The 24,243-nt window shown below is 35.2% G+C and overlaps 1 protein-coding gene across 1 annotated transcript in view; it reads left to right on the forward strand.

The window, feature by feature from the left end:
• The window catches only part of ADAMTS19 (ADAM metallopeptidase with thrombospondin type 1 motif 19), a 284,954-nt gene that overhangs the window by 213,849 nt on the left and 46,862 nt on the right, over positions 1 to 24,243 (forward strand). Inside the window, exons 17-18 of the mRNA XM_060091906.1 lie at positions 12,838 to 12,995; positions 16,707 to 16,860. Coding sequence (XP_059947889.1) covers positions 12,838 to 12,995; positions 16,707 to 16,860 — 312 coding nt within the window. The remainder of the gene's footprint in view (positions 1 to 12,837; positions 12,996 to 16,706; positions 16,861 to 24,243) is intronic.

The raw sequence follows: 24,243 nt of genomic DNA on the forward strand, positions 1-24,243 counted from the left end.
ATTGACATCTTAACAATATTAACTCTTCCAATTCATGAACCTGGAATGTATCTCCATTTATTTACATCTTCTTTAATTTCTTTCAAAAATGTTTTGTGGTTTTCATTGTATAAGTCTTTCACCTCCTTTGTTAATTCCTAAGTATTTAACTCTTTTTGATGCTGTGCTATTGTAAATAGAAATGTTTTCTTAATTTCCTTTGCAGATAGTTCATTATTAGTGTATAGAAGTTGAATTGCTTTTTGATTGTTGACTTTATATCCTGCTACTTTGCTGAATTTATTTATTAGTTCTACTGGGCTTTTTGTAAAACCTTTATTGTTTTCTACACATAAGACCATATCATCTGCAAACAAAAATAATTTTATTTCTTCCTTTCTGATTTAGATGTCTTTTGTGCTCCTGAATTTGGTTTGCTAGTATTTTGTTGAGGATTTTGCATCATTGTTCATAAGGGAAATTGATCTGTAGTTTTCTTTTTTTGCGATGTCTTAGTCTAGGTTTGATATCTGGAAAATGCTGGCCTCATAGAATGAGTTAGGAAGTATTCCCTCCACTTTAATTATTTTTAAAATTTAAGGATTTGTGTTAGATCTTTAAATGTTTGGTAGAGTTTACCAGTGAAGCCATAAGGTCCAGTGCTTTTCTTTGGGGGGATATTTTTTATTACTGATTCAGTCTCCTTAGTAGTTATAGGTATACTTATAGGATTTCTGTTGCTTTGTGATTCAGACTTGGTAGGCTTTGTGTTTCTAAAAATTTGTTCATTTCATTTAGATTTTCCAGTGTGTTAGCATACAATTGTTCATAGTACTTTCTTATGATCCTTTTTATTTCTTTAGCATCAGTTGTAATGTCCCCACTTTCATTTCTGTCTTTTTTTTTAGGTGTCTTTTTTTATTCTTTTTTATCCAGATAGCTAAAGGTTTGTCCACTTTGTTGATCTTTTCAAAGAACTAACTTCTAGCTTTGTTGATTTTCTCTATTTTATATTTCATTTATGTCTGCTTTAATCTTTATTATTCTTCTTCTTGTAGCTTTGGGTTTAGTTTGTTCTTTTGCCAGTTTCTGAGGTTGTAAAGTTAAGTTGTTAATTTGGGATGTTTCTTCTTTTTCAATGTAAGTGTTTATAGCTATAAATCCCAACCTACCCCCCACCCATAGCACTGCTTTCACTGTGTCCTATAAGTTTTGGTACATTGTGTTTTCATTTCATTTGTCTCAAGACATTTTCTAATTTACCTTGTGATTTCTTCTTTGATCCATTGGTTGTTTGAGTGTGTAGTTTCATTTCCACAAATTTGTGAATTTTCCAATTTGCCTTCTGTTACTGTTTGCGAACTTCATCTCACTGTGGTCAGAGAAGATACTTTGTATGATATCTATCTTTTAGGGCATGGATATCTTGGTGGGGGGCGGTCCATTATTCATCCTACCACAGTCACTAATTTCTATGCAGTAGTTTACACCAAAACTAGGTGTTCTTTTTGATAACTCTCTTTACCATTCTAATACAGTACATCAGCAAGTCCTCTCAGTTATTCAAATGTATCACCTTTCCTCCATGTCAACTGTGACCCCTACCCAGGCCACTCCCTATTACATGGTCCTGCTTTATTACCTTTATAGAGCTTATCGCTGTTTGAATTGTCTTATCTGTTTACATGCATGCTTTATATTTTCTATCTCCATTGTTAATTCTTGAAAGCAGGGATCATTTTGCTTAGAGCCATATCTGCAGTAACTAAAACAGAGTCTGTCACACAGGAATTAATAAAGGATTTTTCAGTGAAATTTAATTAAGAAAAGATGATTCACACTTGTATAGTGATTAGCATGGGTCAGTGCATTAAATATATTTGTTAAATAAGTCCTCACATCAACTTTATGAAGTAGGAACTTCTAATTTCCCAGTTTTTAAAATCAGAGAATAGAGGAACAGAGAATAAATTTGTTTCCCATGGCCACAAATCTTAAAAAGTTATGATCCTGGATTAAACCCAAGAAGTGTGGCCACAGTAGCTGATTCATACTGTCTTTTCTTTTATTTTTTTCTTTTTTATCATTGGCTTCTATGCAACACTTGTGATTTTAAAGTACATGTCACATATGAAGAAATTTTCCTTGAACTTCTCCCAAATTCCCCCTTTTTCCCCGTTTCTTAACTAATGTGATCAATTGTTGTACAGAATTAATGGAAGGGAATACAAATCTTGAAATGACTATTTTTTTTCTTCAGTTAGTACCTCCAAGTTTGCCAGACCCCATTTTCTTTCCCTGGTGCAAATCTTTAAACATAGATCTTCAATCACTTTTTCTTGTTAAAAGAGCATTCAATTTAAAAAGGAAATTATATATCTGTGTTAAGTGCCTGGCCTTATTATTGTCACTTTTCCTTGTGCTTAACATCAGGCCTCAGTTACTAGGGTCTTTTACTTGTGTAAGGAAATGGCATTAGTGCTTCTAAACATCCTGAATACTACTTGAGATTAAATCATTATTGAAAATATTAATATGTTACCATGTTTATTCAAGAACCTACTAAGTTTCCTTACTTGCTTAACTGAGGAAAAAACAATTCTCCTGATGGAAAGGTTCAAGAATGAAGACAAGGAGATCAGTTGCATGATTTTATCAAGAGAACAAGAATAAGAAAAACCCAAGTGCTTCTACAGACATTGAAGAAGTTAGCTGATAAACTTGTTAGAAAATTGCTGTGAGTACTGATAGAAGAGAAAAATTCAAGGATTCTGGCTTAACTTGACAAATAATAATGGAATTTACTGAGATAAGTCACGTGGATGAGGGGCAAGTTTGAAAAAAAATTTTTTTAAAGAAATGATAGAGTATTAAGATCCTAGATTTCAAATCTAAAATCCTAGATTTCAAGCTTGTGATATGTGTTCTCTGCCTAAGGAATAGCAGAGAATAAATATCATAAATCACATTTCCTAAAAGCTCTTTCAGGCATTGGAAGGAAGTCAAAGTCATTGAAAATCTTCATCTGAAATAGCTTTAGCAAAAACAATGAAAAATAAATCATTTCTTGGCAAACTGGTCATTCTTTAATGAAGTAACTTATCTACATCAAACTAGATGTTATCTCACAGAAGACATTTAATACCCTCCCAGTACAGTTATTCTTTTTCATTACTCTCTCTATGAGTTGTATTCCCATTTGCAATTATTATATGCTTTTCTGAAGATCATGGCTTTATTAATTTGTTAATAATTTATCCAAAAGTATAAAATGGAGAGTAGTTCAGGTAGGTCATCTATTTACAAAACCATTATAGCTTATGATTTTTAAAAATCTAAATGAGGTTGTATGGGTCAACTTAACCTTGCCTGCAGCTTTGCATGTAACCCACTGTGGGAAGAATTCCCAATGAAAACATTTTAAAATGTTGAACAGGGAGATGCATGAGGGAGGGGATGTGGGAACAGATGTATATGTATGACTGATTCACTTTGTTATAAAGCAGAAACTAATAAAAAAATAAAAAAAAAAAAAAAAAAAAAAAAAAAAAAAAAATGTTGAACAAAATACAAAAGGAGAAAAAAAGAACACTTTTTATATTTACTCTGAACAGGAAACAAGTTAAGGATTCCTCACATGTCAAAAACAAAGTGAGAACAGGAAGCCAGAGTATTAGGCTAACCGAAGCCCCACTTGATGACCAGTTTAGACCTTGAGAGCCAAGGGGAACTGGGCAGAAAATAAAGCCGAAGACCTTTACGAAGTGGAGACTCAAGACCCCTATGTAAAGCGGGACCCCAAAGAACCTACGAGCTCAGTGTGAGAAGGCATAGTCGTACATGTGTTGCATTTGCACCATAAAAGGCGAAAGACAGAAAATGTGTCTGTATTAACTTTGGTACTAGGTGGGGGTAGAAAATCCACTTCCCTGAGAATCTTCAACCAAATGCAAATGCTTCTATGGGTTTGCAGCACCAGTCTACTCTATAAAGTCCAGAACCCTCAAGATACTTGTTTTAATAAGGCTACCAAAGTGGCTGGTGTATGCAAATGCAAGTCCTTCTTGAAGGTAAGTCAATTTTAAACAAGGCCTCAAAAGAATTCTATAAAGTTCAACAAATATAATTTTATAGTAAAAAAAAAGTTCAGAAAACACAGACGGAAATAGACACTATAAGCAAAACAGTAAAACTAAGGGAGAGCAGAACCAGACATATATATTTGTATCATATGCAGAAAATATAAAAATATTATGTTAATATGTTTAAGTGTATAAAAGAGGGATTTAAAAATAAACAAAAATTGACTGAAAGCATAGAGAACCAAATATAATTTTTTAAATGAAATTTAAAAAACTCAATCAGTAGAAAACAACAGAAAAACAACAAAAACATACAACAAGCAGGAAATCAAAAGATACCAACAATCTTAATAAACATTTAAAAACTAAAGTCTGTAGTTAAAAGATGAAAATTATCAGACGGGATTTTATGAATAATTCATGTATATTGTATTCATAAGAAATATATGTAAAACATGAGTTACAAAAATTAAAAATCAAGGAATGGAAACTGTACCAGAAAAATACGAATCAGAAGAATACTGATATAGCCATAGTAATATAAGTCAAAACTCATTTTAAAGAAAAATGTATTACTTGAGATAAAAAAGTTCACAAAATAATTATGAAAGAATCCAGTTTATCACAAACATATTATAATTTTAAATTATATGAACCCAGGAATATAGCTTCAAAGCTTTAAAGCAAAAATTGACCAAGAAAAATTGACAAATTCATCATCATCATGAAATTAAAAACACAAATATGGAGTAAACTGACTTCCAACCAAAATGTTGAGGTAATGCACAGAGAAAAAGTACTCTTTAAACAAATAATGCTGGAATAACTTGATATTTATATGAGGAAGAAAATTGAACCTTGGCCCCAACCTTACAACATAGACAAAAATTAACTCAAAATGGATTAGAAATCTAAACAAAGAAGCTAAAACTCTAAAACTTATAACAAAAAACATAATAGAAACATATTCATGACATTGTGGTAAGCAAGGCTTTCTTTACAATGGATTTGCAAAAATACCACCTCTTCCACCAAAAAGGCATATATTGGATTTCATCAAAAATAAAACTACGAGAGGACTGGGGTTGGCTGTGTGAACACAGCCTGAAGGGGTTAGTGTGCCACGGGTAGCCAGGAGGGAGTCCGGGAAAAGGTCTGGAACTGCCGAAGAGGCAAGAGACTTCTTCTTGCCTCTTTGTTTCCCTGTGCATGGGAGAAGGGATTAAGAGTGCTGCTTAAAGGAGCTCCAGAGATGGGCATGAGCCGCGACTATCAGCGTGGACCCCAGAGACAGGTATGAGACGCTAAGGCTGCTGCTGCAGCCACCAACAAGCCTGTGTGCAAGCACAGGTCACTATACACACCCCAACTCCTGGGAACCTGTGCAGCTCACCACTGCCAGGGTCCCGTGATCCAGGGACAACTTCCCCAGGAGAACATATGGTATGCCTCAGGCTGTTGCAACGTCACACCAGCCTCTGCCACTGCAGGCTCACCCTGCACTCCGTACCCTTCCCTTCCCCTGGCCTGAGAGAGCCAGATCCCCCTACAGCTGCTCCTTTAACCCCGTCCTATCTGAGTGAAGAACAGACGCCCTTAGGCGACCTACACACAGAGGCAGGGCCAAATCCAAAGCTGAACCCCAGGAGCTATGCGAACAAAGAGAGAAAGGGAAATTTCTCCCAGCAGCCTCACGAGCAGCAGATTAAATCTCCACAATCAGCTTGATGTACCCTGCATCTGTGGAATACCCGAATAGATAACAAATCATCCCAAACTGAGGAGGTGGACTTTGGGAGCAATGACATATTTTTTTTTTTCCACCTTTTTCTCTTTTTGTGAGTGTGTATGTGTATGCTTCTGTGTGTGATTTTGACTGTATAGCTTTGCTTTTACCATTTGTCCTAGGGTTCTGTCTGTCCGTTTTTGTTGTTGTTGTTTTTAGTATAGTTTTCAGCACTTGTTATCATTGGTGGATTTGTTTCTTGGTTTGGTTGTTTTTGATTTCTTTCTTTTTAATTACTTAAAAAATTTTACTAATTATTTTTTGTTTTTTATTTTAATAACTTTTATTTTATCTTTTCTTCCTTCCTTCCTTCCTTCCTTCCTTCCTTCCTTCCTTCCTTCCTTCCTTTCTTTCTCCCTTTTATTCTGAGCCGTGTGGATGACAGGCTCCTGGTGCTCCAGCCAGGTGTCAGGGCTGTGCCTCTGAGGTGGGAGAGCCAAGTTCAGGACATTGGTCCACCAGAGACCTTCCAGCTCCATGTAATATCATATGGTGAAAATCTCCAAGAGATCTCCATCTCAACGCCAAAACCCAGCTCCACTCAATGACCAGCAAGCTACATTGCTGGACACCCTATGCCAAACAACTAGCAAGACGGGAACACAACCCCATGCATTAGCAGAGAGGCTGCCTAAAATCATACTAAGGCCACAGACACCCCAAAACATACCACCAGACATGGACCTGACCACCAGAAAGACAAGATCCAGCCTCATCCACCAGAACAAAGGCACTACTCCTCTCCACCAGAAAAGCTACACAACCCACTGAACCAACCTTAGCCACGGGGGGCAGACACCAAAAACAACAGGAACTCCTAGCCTGCAGCCTGCAAAAAAAGAGACCTCAAACACAGTAAGTTAAGCAAAATGAGAAGACAGAGAAACACACAGCAGATGAAGGAGCAAGGTAAAAACCCACCAGACCAAACAAATGAAGAGGAAGTAGGCAGCTACCTGAAAAAGAATTCAGAGTAATGATAGTAAAGATGATCCAAAATCTTGGAAATAGAATGGAGATAATACAAGAAACGTTTAACAAGGAACTAGAAGAACTACAGAGCAAACAAGCAATGATGAACAACTCAAAAAATGAAATTAAAATTCTCTAGAAGGAATCAAAAGCAGAATGACTGAGGCAGAAGAATGGATAAGTGACCTGGAAGATAAATTAGTGGAAATTAACTACTGCAGAGCAGAATAAAGAAAAAAGAATGAAAAGAATTGAGGACAGCCTTAGAGACCTCTGGGACAACATTAAATGCACCAACATTAGAATTACAAGGGTCCCAGAAGAAGAGAAAAAGAAAGGGACTGAGAAAATATTTGAAGAGATTATAGTTGAAAACTTCCCTAATATGGGAAAGGAAATAGTCAATCAAGTCCAGCAAGCACACAGAGTCCCATACAGGATAAATCCAAGGAGAAACATGCCAAGACACATATTAATCAAGCTATCAAAATTACATACAAAGAAAATATATTAAAAGCAGCAAGGGAAAAACAACAAATAACACACAAGGGAATCCCCATAAGGTTAACAGCTGATCTCTCAGCAGAAATTCTGCAAGCCAGAAGGGAGTGGCAGGACATATTTAAAGTGATGAAAGGGAAAAACCTACAAACAAGATTACTCTACCCCACAAGGACCTCATTCAGATTCAACGGAGAATTTAAAAACTTTACAGACAAGCAAAAGCTAAGACAATTCAGTACAAACAAACCAGCTTTACAACAAATGCTAAAGGAACTTCTCTAGGCAGGAAACACAAGAGAAGGAAACGACCTACAATAACAAACCCAAAACAATTAAGAAAATAGTCATAAGAACATACATATTGATAATTACCTTAAATGTAAATGGATTACATGCTCCACCAAAAGACATAGACTGGCTGAATGGATAGAAAAACGAGACCCATATATATGCTGTCCACAAGAGACCCACTTCAGACCTAGAGACACATACAGACAGAAAGTGACGGGATGGAAAGAGATATTCCATGCAATGGAAATCAAAGAAAGCTGGAGTAGCAATTCTCATATCAGACAAAGTAGACTTTAAAACAAAGACTATTACAAGAGACAAAGAAGGACACTACATAATGATCAAGGGATCAATCCAAGAAGAAGATATGACAATTGTACATTTTCATTAATATAGCCCCGGACCGGGGCACGAACCTGTGTCCCCTGCATCGGCAGGCGGACTCTCAACTACTGCGCCACCAGGGAAGCCCTGATTCCATGCTTTTTATCTTTTATATTTTTAACTTTTTATTTTATACTGGAGTATAGTTGATTAACAATGTTGTGTTAGTTTCACGTGTACAGCAAAGTGATTCAGTTATACATATACATGTATTTATTCTTTTTCGAATTCCTTTCCCATTTAGGTTGTAGATAATATTGAGTAGCTTTCCCTGTGCTATACAGTCAGTCCTTATTTGTTATCTATTTTAAATATGGCCACTATTAAGATTGTTCTATCATTGTTTGCCAGCAGTTTGATTGTATTGTGCTTTGGTATGGCTTTCTTTATGCTTATCCTGTTTGTGTTCCAATGTACTTCTCAGATCTATAGGTTTATGGTTTATATCAGATTTGGAAAAATTTTGAACACTATGTCTTCAAATAATTTTTGTGCCTACACCTCCCTTTTTAGGGAGCCTTTATTCTAGGACTAGACCAGCTTTATTTCTAATATGCAGCCTTTCTACATTCTCTTCTGAAGAGTCTGTATGTTCAGTAAGATATCTTCACTCTGATAGCATAGAATGCATATGTCTTCTAACCCTACGCAAGCTCCAGTAGTTATGCAGTTTACAGGTCCTAGGTAGTTACTCTTTTGCCAGCCTTGTGGAATTTCACCCCACTTATTTGCAACTTAGTAAAATATTTAGTTTCAGGCTCAAAGGAATACCTTTGCAGATTTTTTTCTTTTGCTTTTATCATATTTGTATTTTGGTTGGTTTTCCTAATTACCGTATCATAGAAAAAAATGCATTCTGTTTGTCAATGGTTCACTTCATTTCCTTGAAAAATACCAGAACTTTTAGGAAAAAAGACTTCTTTTGTTTCTTAAGAATTTAGTAATAATCAGTTAACTATAGGATTTATAGAAACTTAAGACTTTAAAAGAATAGTGCAAGTAAACTGAGATCATTCTCCTTTAAACTACCATGATAGTTTCTGCCACAAAAATTTTTGACAGATGAAGGATGAAACAAATGAAACAGTTATTTTTGAGTGGCTCTAAGAAATTCTGTTGTAGAAGTTTTAAGTTGCCAATATTTGGTGTAATACCATGCTGCTTGATGTTAATGGATAGTGTCGTAGGAATTAGAAGGTAGTTAACTTCTGTAATAGAAAACAAAGAGATAATTGTGAAATAACACTTGACACTACCCCCCCCCACCGCCACCCATTTTCCCTGTGTCCTCTCAAAACACTATTGTGTCCTACCTGCCTGGTACCTGGTTATTCCCATTTGTTTCCCTTGGGTCATTACATAAACTAGTAAGGTTTAAGGTAGCCTCCAAAAGAGACATAAAAGTGGAAACGAAAGACTTTAAGGGCTCAAAGACAGACAGTAAGATGAACTGATAAATGATAGGGCTGATAGTTAAGTGTAAACAGTGAGAATATATAAGGAGGCTGTTGCAACTTAAATAGGATAGAGGTCTCTACACAGCAAGCACAAATAAGTGAAATCCTCTAGGTTATGTCCCTCACACTATGTCAACTTATGAAATATTTTGAAGTTCGTTGCTGTGTGGCTCCCTCTTCTCCAGTACTCAATAAAACAGATTCCAACTGCCTTAGCCAGTTTGAACTCCATTCTCTGTGTCCTCATCTCACTGAAGCCCTCGTTATCTGTGCTCTGCTTGAGTTCCCCCTCTCTGTGGTGGGGCCTGCTAAATATCTTCAGGCAGAAAGTCAAGTAATTTTAGAGAGCACTGGGTCTCGTCCTCTTAGGGATCACAGTTCTTTGTTGTCCATTGTCCACTGTCTGGGAACAGTTGTTTCATATACTGTCTAGTTTTCTAGTTGTTTACAGGGGGAGAGATAGTGCAGTTCCAGTTATTCAGCTATGGCCAGAAAAAGATTTTCTAAAAACATTTTTAAAGCTAGTGAATTAAAAACCAAAACCAGGAAACACCACACACCCAGAGTATTGAGTCTGCATATAAGGTTGCTCTTAAGCTTATAAATTGTGTGGGTTTTCAGATACATGCATGTGGCATTTGGGCAGGGAATGCTGAATTCCAGAATACCAGTTGAGTCTCAACATTATACTATAGTCACCACAAAAGGTTTTTAAGGCATTTTTCTTAGAGATTTTCAGGAAATATTCCTTTATAATAGTGCCATGAATATATGTTGAGATACAGGAAAAAAGGATGGAATTATACTGGCCGCAGTACAAATCTAGGCCAAAAATAGGCCAAAAATCTAGGCCAAAAACTCTCAGAATATTTAATAGACCTTAGAGAAATACAAGGACATACTTTACCTTTTAGGCAAAATCATTATTTTTTTAATCAATCTAGCATTCTCAGAAGTATATCCATTTGTAGATGGTAAGAGCTATTTGCAAAGTGTTGAGAGTTTTCTGGCAACGTATTTCCCTTTCAAGTTTAAAATTCAAGGTAAACATTAGTACTTGTATATTTTTCATACATCTGAAAATATTTATGCTTAATATTTTATCTAAAACATTATACTTTATATGCAGTATGTGATAAAGATATTACTTGGTAGAAATTAAGAGGTAGAATTTCAATACTTTTATTAACATGTTGCTTATAATAATGAGAATATAAACTCCAGAAAAATCTCTTAGTGGACCAAAAAACCTTCACAGATAATTTATAGTTTGCTTAATTAATTTAAATTTAAAAGGAAAATAACTAATAAGCAAATGAAAAATATCTTTAACCTCAATAGCAAAAAGAGACTTTTCTAAAAAACTGGATTGTTCAAAATTCAAATCCTGATATTTCTCCTCAATCGTTTTTTTTTTTGTTAGCCTTTCCAATCTCACTGTTTGCTTTTATAACCCACTGTTTCTCATACTAGAAACGTGGCATCATCCCTGACACTTCCTTTCACACAGGACAACCAAGTCATCATTATATTTTATCAATTTCACTCCTAAATTCCTCTTTGCACTTTTCTCTACTACCTTAAGCCAAGCCACCATTACTTAGCATTGGGCTACTCTTCTGTCTTCTCTATACAAATTTGTCCTATGGAAGTCCATTTTCTGTACAATATTGTTCAAAATCTTGTATAGTTTTATATTTTTTCTTAGGAAAAAAGCCTCTAAAAGTTAACAAGGACTATAAGGTCTGGCTATTCCTTACTATCCAGCCTCATGAGTTCATGATCCACTTCAGTACATGTGGCATCTTCACATTTGCTACCTGATTCTCACCAAGCTGCAATGGTGACCTTGGCATCCGTAGTTCCCTCAGTCTTGAACACTCTTGCCTTCTCTTTTTCCCTGGCTAGCATCCTCCATAAATGACATCCTTCTGGCAAGCCTTTCCTGATTCCTCCCTCACAAGTTTCAGCATAATTATAATTAGTTGGTTACTTACAACTTGATTAATATCTGGTTTGCTAGTTAGATGATAAGTTCTATGAATCCAGAGACCATATTTCTATTGTTCATTTGGGAAGTCCCAGAACTTTGAGTATTTCCTGATTTATAGAGGATGCTTGATAAGCAATGATTTAGGCATGATTAAATCTTATACAAGAGAAAGGTGCTTTCAAGGAGTTGTTCAGAAATGGACACTCTCAGTCACTTGAGAGTGAAAGATGAAAATTCTTGCAAACTTTATGAAAATCAATTTGAAATTGTTTTTCCAAATCTTTAAATGTTTGATTTCTTTGACTCTGTAATTCCAAATCTGGGAATCTATCCAAGGGAAGTATTCAGGTATACAAATATTTAGTGTACAGTGCATTTATCTGAGCGTTATTTACAATATTAAAAAGTTGGAAATCCTCAGACATTCAATAAATAGAGATTAGCTTAAATAATATTTTGGAAGATTTATCAGCTTATTATCAACACATGTTCATAGCATTATGACATAAAAACCTTCAATGAATCTTCATGTAAATGTTTTTTGAAAGAGAAGTTCAATTATATGGGAGAGTTTAAAGTTTAAATAAAAAATAAAATCATTTGGAAAAAACAGAAGGAATCCTTAATTTTAAATGATAATCATGGCATGTCACTTCCATGTTATGAATCTCATTTAAATAGTAGCACAGATCAGGTCAAAAAAGAAAAAGAGAAAAAAAAGTATAGGTAAACAAAGTTACTCCACAAAATTTCATACAAATGATGGCTGTTTGTGGGTGAGAATTAGCATTTATCCTCCATTCTTGTACACAATAAATCACGAACTAGGGATGTTTAAAGGTTCTGAGTTCTGTTTTTAGAACTAACACATTATCTTTGAATTGTTTTGTATTGAACATAACCCTGTCATTCTGATCTGTTAACATTCCATGTCATGATCTTTCTGTCATCACACTATTTCCTGGGTGGCATAGGAGATACAGAGCATGCATAAGATGTAGTACCAGCCTTCACATTGTTCGTAGAATCATTGCATAGACAACACAGACACACATAGCCTTTAAAATAATAATATGTTGTTAAAGAATAAATGATTAAGGGACACAAAATAAGGTTATAGACATCAAGTGTTCAAAGGAGGTTGGAGGAGGCAAGGATGAACGTGACTGTATGGTTTGTGGACAGCTTCAGGAGAGAAGGAGAACTTCCTGTGGCATTTGCTGTGATTGCAGACTTTCCCAAAGAGGAGATGCCTCATGTTTTACATCAGGGAGTGTTGACCATTTAGTTTAGAAATGAATGAAATGCTTGTAACAAAATCATGCAAAGTGGATAGTGATTAATGATGCTGACTTGTTAATCTCATAATATTTTATAACCTTTTTATAGCTCTCCGAGACACTGGAAAACAGTCTATTAATAGTGACTGGAAGATTGAACACTCTGGAGCATTCAACTTAGCGGGAACTACTGTCCATTATGTAAGACGAGGTCTCTGGGAGAAGATCTCCGCCAAAGGTCCTACTACATCACCATTACACCTCCTGGTATGAGGGAACGAATCGATAACATTGCATAATCAGCTTCCTATGACAAAGGACATTCCCACCGTGCCTTCTCTTATCTTTTTTCCAAATTTGAATTGTCAAGTAAACATTTAAAATTATTTAAGAGGTGGGTTTTTAGGGTTTTTTAATGTGTTTGAAATCAAGATGTCTAAAAATGGAAATTATTACGAAAGGAACACCATATTTTAGGGAATTCACAGACTCACAGTAGAAGTGAATTAGCAGGCAATAAGGTTCCTCTTTCCCTAAAAGCATATGTTTACTAACCAGAGTGGATGTCTATAAAGAGAATGCTATAATATGGCAAACCGTAGCATTTCATACATCTGTGAAATGGGCATTGCCTGAATCTGTATAAAATACCTTTGATAAAATTGTATTGGTCCCAGGGGAAAACGTTTGGTAAATATCTAACAAGGCTTCCAATTACCCCATTGTGTTCTTACTAGGTTAAGTGATTCCTGTAAAGAATTATGATAATTTGAATGTTTGGGATAATAAGTTTCTTTACCATGTAGCAGAAGACGAGGTCTGAGTTTGGAGTGAAAGATCAGGACATTGGGGCTCTGCGCCCTTGCTCATGGCAGGTCCACATGCCTCTTTTGACCTTCATCATTGCAGTCAATGCTAATGGCTCAGGAGTTTTTTCTTCTGGTGGCAAAGTCTGAGATTCACACACTTCAACACCTCTTTGAGTCCACACATAAAAACAACTCTAAAATACAGCCAACTGACTATTTATTTGGAGTGTAGTGTGCCACATTATTTAATATCTCCACAAAATTAAAGTTGAATTATTCCTCAACTGGAGACATCTGTGTTGCTAGTATAGCAGCCAGAGGTTCAAATCTCATACTGGCCCATTTGCTTTTCCTACTTTAACATGCCTGCAAATCACCTGGGGTTCTTGTTAAAATGCATATTCTGGGGAGGAACCTGAGACCTGCATTTCTAACCACCTCTCAGGTGATGCCACTACTGCTGGTCCACTGACCACATTTCAAGTAAGAATGTTTTAGAGAACTGCAGTCAATAGACTTTACCAACAGGAATATGCATAAAGGGAGCAGGGTGAGTTGCATGGGGGCCTTCTGTTCTGAATCTTAATACTAGTAATAATATACACCATCAAGCACTGAGAGTCAGACCCTATGCAAAAGTGCTTTATGTTCATTATAGCATTTAATCCTCAAAATAACCCTGTGTAGTATGTATTATTATTACTCCATTTTACAGATTAGAAAACACTAGTATGTAAAAGGTTAAATACTGTGCTCAGTGCCTCCCAGTAAGTTACTTAGCTTTGAATAAACCAGGTGTTAATCCACCTTCTATGCTGCCTCTCCTGATGCAAAGCTTAAATCTAAGTTCTTTACACTAGACAGCCTTGGATCATGAGTATGCATATACTTCAAATAATCATTTTGTTCATTCCCCCACAGTTCCTCTGGATCCTTTAATTTATATTGGAAAATCCACTCTGTGCCCTCTGCAATCTGGAGAGAGGGGAAAAAAATGACTAAACAAACATTGTATGACCAATATCTGGCTCTTTCCATGACTGGGTCACTTAGAATAACAACATTATCAACAACAAACATTTGTTTAATGATTGGGTTGCAGAAAATGCCATCGGGTTGCCTCCCTTACATGAATGTAAACTACGTTTTTTTTTTAATGGAAGAAGACTGAGGCTCTTTAGTGAGCCTCTAATTCAGAATCTTAAAACAATATATGTGAGACCTCAGTGTTGGGCAGAGGGAGTTTCCTTGCTGCAGAATCCTTAATCTGACTGGTAATTACCAAGGTTTTTCCTGGAAGCATGAAACATAATTAAAATCAGTGAACTATGTCTAAAAGAAGGCATCTATGTGACCTGGATTTATTCAGTAATCCAAGGGAAACTGCACTTCTAAGATATTTTTCTTTAATGACTATTACAGATTGAAAGCTGGTACTGAATTTTGAAAGGCAATACCTTCTGCTGCCATGCTTCAGTATATGCCCCTCAACTGTAACGCGGTCACACTTTCCTTCTTGCAAAGAATACTGCCAAGTCCAAATGGTTTAAGAAAGAGCTAATGATTTTGTAGCCAATGTCTTTATTTTAAATGGCATTAGGTGTTCAAGGACAATCTAAAGTTCTATCGATGAAAAGGTAGTTTTTTAAGAAAAAAAGACATGATTTCACTTAATTAAATAAGTTGGCAAATGATTTATTTATATGTTCATTTCATAAATTTAAAAATCATGTAATAGTCTGGTTATTTCCATAAACAAGGTGAGTCCATCTCTCTCTTTTTTAACTCATTTAGCTGAAAAGTCACTGGCAACATGAAATGAGATATTTAAAGCCAAAATAAGCACTGTGATATATTTAGAAATAGTACCCAGTATGTTAGTATATATGAATTTTTAAAGTATTATTTTTATTGTTGATATAGTTGATTTATAATGTCATCATACTAGTTCCCCAATCCACATATTAAAATGTATCTTAGTATTTCTGATAATATATTGAGGCAGAATCTTAAGAAAAAGAAGTAAAGAAAATTAACCCTGAGCTCATTTAAATCTTTCCCTATTAAGTGTTAACTCTATAACTTGTCATTACAACCACCTTGATACAGATTAAATATTTAAGTTTTCTAATACTTTAACATAATTTAAAATTTAGATATATATGTTTTTATACATCACAGCGTGTCATATAGACTGCTTCCATAAATCCTCAGATCCATAGAAGTGATATATTCCATGGGCTTTTTTGACATATTTGGTGAAAATGTATTTATAAAGAAACATATATTCTCATTCATTCTTTTATTTAAAATGAGTATATTTCAGGTATTTTTCTTTCATTTAAAATATGTATGCTTGCCCATGATGATGCAGTTCTTAGCTTAATACTGGGTACCATGGGAGAACAAAGCAGACATGGTCCCTGCTTATGGTTTAGTCCAGTGTAGCCCAAAGTTCAATCATTCTCATACATCCTTTATGGTTTCTTACACTGTTTACACATGTGTACATAACTGTACCATTATTAAGTTAATTTGCAGTTAGAAGTTCTTTTTAACATAAATTTCTTTTCAAAGGAAATGATCTTTATTATAAATGGAAAATTAGTAACCTTGCCAAAGTTAAACTGTAAGCATACATGGAATAAAATTCTTGTCCTCTAATTGGCTTAGAAGTTCTCTACCCTTATGGAGTGAAATGATTCCCAAAATCTTCTCTTCCTCTGTTGACACAGCGACTTATTATTCATCTTTCTTTTTTATATGAGTGGAACGGCTTCATTTGATATTATATCATGGGTTATATCTTGATGTTAGGTAGGACACATATCCCTGTCCCCTCTACTAAAGTCATCTCATACATGTACCATGCTTTGAGAGACTGTCTAGTCCATCAACTTGGGAGAACGTGATGTGGTATCTCTGACCTTATTCAGGAGGGCTATTTTTTCATGCTGTCTTTAGCTCAAAGGTAAGTGTGTAACTCCAGTGATTTCAGAAGTAGGACAATTTCAACATTTAAGCATAATATCTCAAGTCTACTATGTATTAAAGGAGCATGCACACCATGCAAAAAGCATTTTAAGGTATTCGTATTCTTAGTTTTATGCTTTACATTGAATATGCTCTACTTTGATCCATCTGCCTTGATCACTTGTATATATTATAGGTGCTGCTGTTTCAAGACCAGAATTATGGTCTTCATTATGAATACACTATCCCATCAGACCCTGTACCAGAGAATCAGAGCTCCAAAGCCCCTGAACCCCTTTTCATGTGGACACACACAGGCTGGGAAGATTGCGATGCCACGTGTGGAGGAGGTGAAGTATTTTTCATTATTTATCTTTCCAAAACAGCTTCTTTTCTGATTAACCATTGATAATTAAGACAGGTCCATAACCCCTTATCTAAAATGTCAAACTCCATGAAGGATTGGAAACTGAAAGTTTTTTGCGACACGTTTAGTGCCTAAATGCCTGAACTATTTTGCAGCAAAATCTGGCATGAATTGAAGAAAGGCTAGGTACAGTTGTTACATATGTCACTCAATATGATCACTCATTGTATTGCCTTGCATAAATATTAACACTTATGTGGGCTGCCCTAGATACCATACAGGTTGTTATGTCATATACTTACACTTTTATATTTACTTGGGACACTATACCATTTAGAGTTCAGAGAGATAGGAAGAAACCAACAAAGCATATTAAAATAAGTAGCCAACAACATTGGAGAAAAAACATGCAAATGAGAATGCTTTTCTGTAAGGCAAGTGAGAAAGTATTTATTACAAGAAAGAGAGAATTATCGACTGTATCAAAAGCTGCTAATAAGTCAAAAATAATGTGCATTGAAATTGACTATTACATTCAAATATATTTATTGTATTTCAAAAGATATTATATTTTTATATTTGAAACATAGAGGTCAATGATGACTCTGTCAAAATTACTTTTAATGATTTGGCTCAAAAGACCAAGTGGAGTGAATTCAAGAGAAAATAACATGTGATGAATTGAAGAAAGGACTCGAGGTAACAGGAAATTTTGCTGAAACAAGAAAGCAGAGAAATGTGGCATTAGCTGGAAGGGAATATGAATCAAAGAGTTTGTTGTTGTTTTTAATATGAGAAATTATACATGATGATTTCCCAATGTGAGTTTTCTAGAATAGAACAGAAAACTAGTGGTGCAAAGGAGAGAGCAAAAAATTTCTGGAGTGATATCCTTAAGTTGGCAGGATGGATGGAATGGAATAGTTGGCTTTGGATAGAAATATGGAGAGCCCATCACTAGTAACAGGAGAAAATACAGTATTTTGAACAGAAGCAGATGTTGGAAACTTGTGGTGGTACTCTTTTGGTTGCATCTATTTTATCAGTAAAGGCCATTTTGCTGCGATTAAAGGTGAGAAAGGAGATATGAGAATTTTGAAAGAGAGGAGATGTGAAGTGGTCACTTAAGAGAATGAGAGAATGAATGAAATGGTACATGTATTTTGACTTTATGGTAGCATTGATGGTCCACTTGAAGTTGACAGTCATGAATTTAGCTTGACACACATATCATAATGATACTTACCCTACAGCTGTGTACAGCATACAGATGCACTTGTGGTACAAGTTTTGGAATTGCCATGTGAGTATAATAAAACAAAAGGAGAATCCGTTTGACCTGAGGTTGTATGTAAGGAGTTGAAAATGATTGGCCATGGAATTTAGTTGTATAAGGAGGAAACTAAAAATACAAAGGACTTTGAAAGACAGTGAAAGGGTGGCAGCACTAATGGATTTTAGGGCCTGGTGGAGTTAAAGAACTTTTAGACTCAGGGTACTTAAAGGAGAGGGCTGGAAATACAGGAGATGGTGACAGAAAATAGAGCTAAGAGTATGGAGGGGATATAGTTATTAGTAATAACAAGACCAGGAGAGTTAGCGGCTTCAGTGAAGTGAAAGTACAGATCTTTGGGAAGAGAAGTGTGCCCGGAACTGAGAGGCCTCAGTGTTGGAAGAATCATTCAAATGGCTATAATAATTACAAAAAAATGTGTTAGGAGCAGTATTAGAAAATAGAACAATAATCCAGGAGGTAAAATCTTAGAGTAAAAATAGAGATTGAATCAGGGGTTTGGTGTTCAGTTACAGCAAGAAGGGGACTGCACTGCATAGTCTGCTCCAAAGCTGTAGGTTTAGGAAGAAGGAAGGGAGAATGGTCTGGTGGTGACAATGAGGGGCATGGACACCCATGCTGCCTCTAGATGCAAAGGTATGGGGTGTAAGCAAGAAAATGGCCACCCCACTGGCGGCGGTAAAGGAAGCAAGTAACAGTGTCCTCAGGAGGGAGAAGAAGGGTACCGGGAACATCCAGAGGTTTGGAGGCTGGGGAGGAGCAGCTTTTGCTGCAGCACTTAGAGCTCTGGGGTCACCAGAGCAAAGGCAACATGGTGGGCAGGGGAAGGGAGACATTATAAAGAGCATACTTTGCTCCCAGGGGTACAGAGAAATTATAACAAAAGGATTTCTAGTCACTCACAATTTAAAAGCTTGTAGCAATCATCCTTGGCACAATGAAATTTTCATTGGCCATGTTTCCCTGGGGTCCCATCATCACCATGTGACTTGGGATCCTGTGTCCTCAGTCCTCTCCTGCTGATGACCCCATGTACACCCAAATTCCTATTCCTCTGCTTCTCCCATTTCTTACTGATGTCAGAGCCCATTTCATTTAAGGGGTTCTGCTTCACATCCCCTATCCATAAAAAACAAAAACACAAATAGAAACAAACACATTTAAAGTGAAGATCCACAGAGTTAGAACTTTCTTCTTTAATGTAACTCAGCCGCCATTCCATGATGGGTTATCACGAAATGGAGCAATGAAAAGGTTGCTGTTCCTGTTATTGCACTGAAAGGCAGTCATTAAAATCTGTTTACATCTCAGACTCTAGACAGGAAAATGTTTGCCCAGTGAATTTTATTATACTCATTTTTTTTTCAGTCTGCCATAATTGTGGTCTAGTAAAAGCTTCGGAAGTAAACATACAGAACTTGTCAGTCTTCAGTTTGAACAAGCGAATTTTTAGGGTTAAAAATTTTTTCCAAAATCACATTAATTGCAACCTAGAATATGTTTTGTCAATTGTCAGGCCTTAAGAAATAGAGGTTCAATGTAAATTATTTTAGCTTCAAGGTCAGAAGGGCTTTTAGATCTTCTTAAGCATAACTTCATAATTATTAACATGAGAAAAGTGAAGTGCATTAGAAATTGAGACTTCCCAAGGTCACAGGCCCAGCGTGGGAGGAGCCAAGATTAGAATCCAGGACTCCAGAGTTCAAGTCTTCTTTCCTCTGTGTCATATACTTCCTTCAAGAGCAGTTCAGGGGTTTAGTGTCATTTCTTTCCACAAAGTATTTATAGCATGTCCCTTACAGATTACATAGGTTTTCTTTGTTTTTTTTTTAATTAATTTTTATTGGAGTATAGTTGCTTTACAGTGTTGTTAGTTTCTACTGTACAGCAAAATGACTGAGCTGTACGTATACCTATATCCCCTCTTTTTGGGATTTCCTTCCCATTTAGGTCCCCACCGTACATTAAGTAGGGTTCCCTGTGCTATACAGTATGTTCTCGTTAGTTATCTATTTTATACATAGTATCAATAGTGTATATGTGTCAGTCCCAATCTCGCAGTTCTTCCCACCCCCCCTTCCCTCTCTGTATCCATACGTTCTCTACGTCTGTGTCTCATTTATACTTTGCAAATAAGATCATCTATACCATTTTTCTGGATTCCACACATATGTGTTAATATACGATATTTGTTTTTCTGACTTACTTCACTCTGTATGACAGTCCCTAGGTCCATCCACGTCTCTACAAATGACCCAATTTTGTTTCTTTTTATGGCTAATATCCCACTGCATATATGTACCACATCTTCTTTATCCATTCCTCTGTTGATGGACATTTAAGTTGCTTCCATGTCCTGGCTATTATAAATAGAGCTGCAATGAACATTGGGGTGCATGTGTCTTTTTGAATTATAGTTTTCCCTGGGTATATGCCCAGTAGAGGGATTGCTGTGTCATATGGTAGTTCTATTTTTAGTTTTTTAAGGAACTTCCATACTGTTTTCTATAGGGGCTGTCTCCGTTTACACTCCCATCTACAAACAATAAATGCTGGAGAGGCTGTGGAGAAAAGGGAACCCTATATAGGTTTTCTTTGGTTTCAAAGAGATGTTTTATTTAGTATGTTAAATAAGAATTTGGATATGTCCCTACTTTTATTTCAAATGACTTATTTTATAAAATAGTCCTAATTATAAGCAACCTCTATATGATTTGCACTTGAATAAACCTTCTCTCTCAAATCTGTTCCATTGTGTTTAGTCAACAGTTTTCAATTATCTCTGACTGTGTTAATAGGACATATATTCATTTCAATGCCAGAATATTTCTGGGCATTTGGATATTATTTTCCTTTGCAGTTCATAAATAAAGTGGATGGACAAGGTTTCAAGAATCGCATTATTTCTGACTCCGTTTCATCGATTTTATAGCCAGAAAGAGCTTTGTAATCTTTCAGCATATTCGTGAATTAGATGAGAGTAAGTTCAAAGCACAGAACATTGGAAACAGACTCATGCAAAATTTATCTTCAGCAGCAAAGAGGAATAATAGAAAAATTCTACTTCACAGAAATATTAAGCAAGAAAGAGCAAATAAAATATCACAGGGCAGTATAAAATTTCAGTGTTTGACATGTTATTTTTTTTAATACAATTTTAAGGCATCACATTCTGGAAATAAGTGGGAAAAAGAAATTAAAAAAAAAATACCTAATGTCCAGTAGCTAAATTTTTATCATGATCTTTTACATCAGTATCTCAAACTAAGTTTTAAAATTACCCAAATAAGAGTTAACTTATTATGCATTTCTATTAATTTATTAATACCAGTTGTTACAAGATAAGAAAAGCCTAAGATATAAAAACTTCTTCTTTTAGAAGAAATATTACTTTAAAATATCTAGTAATGCTGGTGATCTCAAGTAAATTTTTCCAGCAGTTTAACCTGTACACTTTTCATCACGATCTTGTCATTCAAATCATAGTTCCAGAAAAATTTGAATGGATATATCATTTTGTACTTCAGCATTGGCCATTGATATTAGTCCTTTTATTTTCAAACATCTTAAAACATATTTGTGAAATAAATGTTTACTTTGCATTGGTGTTCTAAAATATCTAAAAATCTTTGAAGGGATGCTTTAAATTTATTTTGGCACCTCAGAAGTAGGGGTCAGTGGATAAAGGATTTTTTTGACATAAAAGACTGTTTGAAATGATCTTGGTCTTCAGAGGCATCAGGGATCTATCATTCCATAATATCTGAGGGTTTTTTGTGGAGTCAGCATTCCACATACTATATACAGTAACTGCATTACTCTAGGACTTTTATCTAGTAGATGAATTAATGAAATAAAACCTTGAATGAAGGCCCCCAAATTTAATAACGTGTTTTGAAATAAATGAAGAGTTAAACATGCTTTTAAGAAATCTGAATAGATACAATTTGAAGGGGAAAAAAATAAGTCAGCATTCCACATTCTTCACATTAGTCCAAATCCTGCTAGAGCTTATGACTCTCATGCTGTAAACCTTGTATTGTGATATCTTCTAGACGTGGCTTTCCTTGTCCATGACCAGGTTCTCAGGAGGCATCCAAGTTTTGGGGTCCAAATTGAGGAAGTATTTCAGTATACCAATACCTGTATCTTATTAAGGGTGCTGGTTTTTTTTCCTGTTTTTCCCTTTCACAGGCACTTTGCATGTACCAAAGTAAATGTTATTAGCCAAAGAAAACGCACCAAAATATATTTTTGCTCTTTTCTGTATTATTTTGTTTTAGTAATATTTAGTGCCATTTTGTATCCTATTGATGCTTTCTTTACTTAAATTAATAGGAATGTTTATATTAATGTAAACTCTTTATAAACTTGAATTTAACACCTAAATAATAATCCATGTATTAGATTTGCTATATATAATTATTCCCCATAATTATTCATTTAGTTTGCACATGATTTTTTACCATCTTAGGAAACACAGTGTTGAGATGAACCTCTTAGTGCAGGAAGTACTTTGGGCTTGAATTATATGTTTATATTTCATTTGTTGATTCCTTTACCAATACTGACTGTGCTCACACTTTTGCCGGATGATCCAAAGATGAGTACTTTCTGTTTTTAGAAAATTTACTATCTACCTAGTAGGGGTTATATAATAAAAAAGCACCATACAGAGTGATATGGGGAGTTGTAAAAAGCCTTCCAGGGATATGCATAGTTGCAAAGGCCCTGGGGTTAGTGAGAATGTTTATTACTAGGGTGAAAAATATGAGGATCAAGCTGTGGGAAATTATTTGACCAAAAAAGTAGAAAGAAGGTAATTCGTGAAGGTACTTAAGTGTTATGCTAGCACTCAAGTTAAATTTAACTTGAAGGTTAGGGGATTCCATTAAAATATTTGTGTGTATGGAAATGACAAGATCACATTGGATTGTTTATTGAGTGTTATGAACAATACAAAATACAATTTTTTATTAAAATAAAAAATGAAATTGTCATTTTACTATTAAGCCCAAACCTTGAGGGAAAAAAAATGTTTTATAGAAATGTAGAAAGAATGGCTAAAAATTAAAGGACATGACATGATTTTTGAAGTTGTTCAGGTTAAAAAATGTATGCTTAAAAAATAACCACCATTTTATGTAACTCTAAGAAATGCTCAGAAAAAAGACCTTCTTCCTCATTAAAGTATTTTTACTTTTGGTTCAATTGCTTGCTAGTCATTGTTAGTTCAATAGAAAATAATTAAGTAAAAATTTTTAAAGAATGTAAAGACAGATGAATATATATAGTCTCTTTCTTATAGACTTCCCCAGTTTTAGTAAAACGTTTGGATGAATTGTACAAATTGTGGTCCATCCACAGCAGGAGTTACTAGTTGGCAGCAAAAAGAAACAAATGATTGATACAACAATGAAGATGTACCTCCAGGGTGATCATGCAGAGTAAAGAAGTCAGTCCCCAATAGTTATACACTGTATATACACTGTATATAACAGTTTTCAAAACATTCTTGAAAATATTATAGGAATGGAGAACAGGTTAGTAGCTGCCGGGACTTATTGAATGGTGGATGGTAGGGGAAGTGGGTGTGTCTCTAAAAGGGTAACTGGAGGGATTCTTGTGGTGATGGAAATATTGTACATCTTGACAATATCTATGTCAGTGTGCTGGTTGTGATACTGTACTCTAGTTTTGCAAGTCATTACCACTGTGGGGAATTGGAAAAGGGTATTCAGATTCTCTTTATTATTTTTCACATGTAGTTGTGAGTATACAATTATTTCAAAATTAAAAAGTAAAAATTTTTTTTAAAGTTTGAAATGTCCCATAACATACAGAGAATTTCAGTTATGCATATTAAAACACTGAACCCACTCCCCAGATTGTTTCTACATGTATGATGTAGGTTTTAGAAATGTGATCTACCTGAGTAGACTATAGTTTTATTAAAAATTTCCATTTCATGAGTTAAATACAGAGCATAGAAAAAAATCAATTTATCACTGAGATTGGAAAAGAAGGAACACAACATAATATGTGCTCTGTTCAGTGTCTTCAGAGAACAAA

The sequence above is a fragment of the Mesoplodon densirostris genome, chromosome 3 (assembly GCF_025265405.1).
Source record: "Mesoplodon densirostris isolate mMesDen1 chromosome 3, mMesDen1 primary haplotype, whole genome shotgun sequence".
NCBI classification, from domain to species: Eukaryota; Metazoa; Chordata; class Mammalia; order Artiodactyla; family Ziphiidae; genus Mesoplodon; species Mesoplodon densirostris.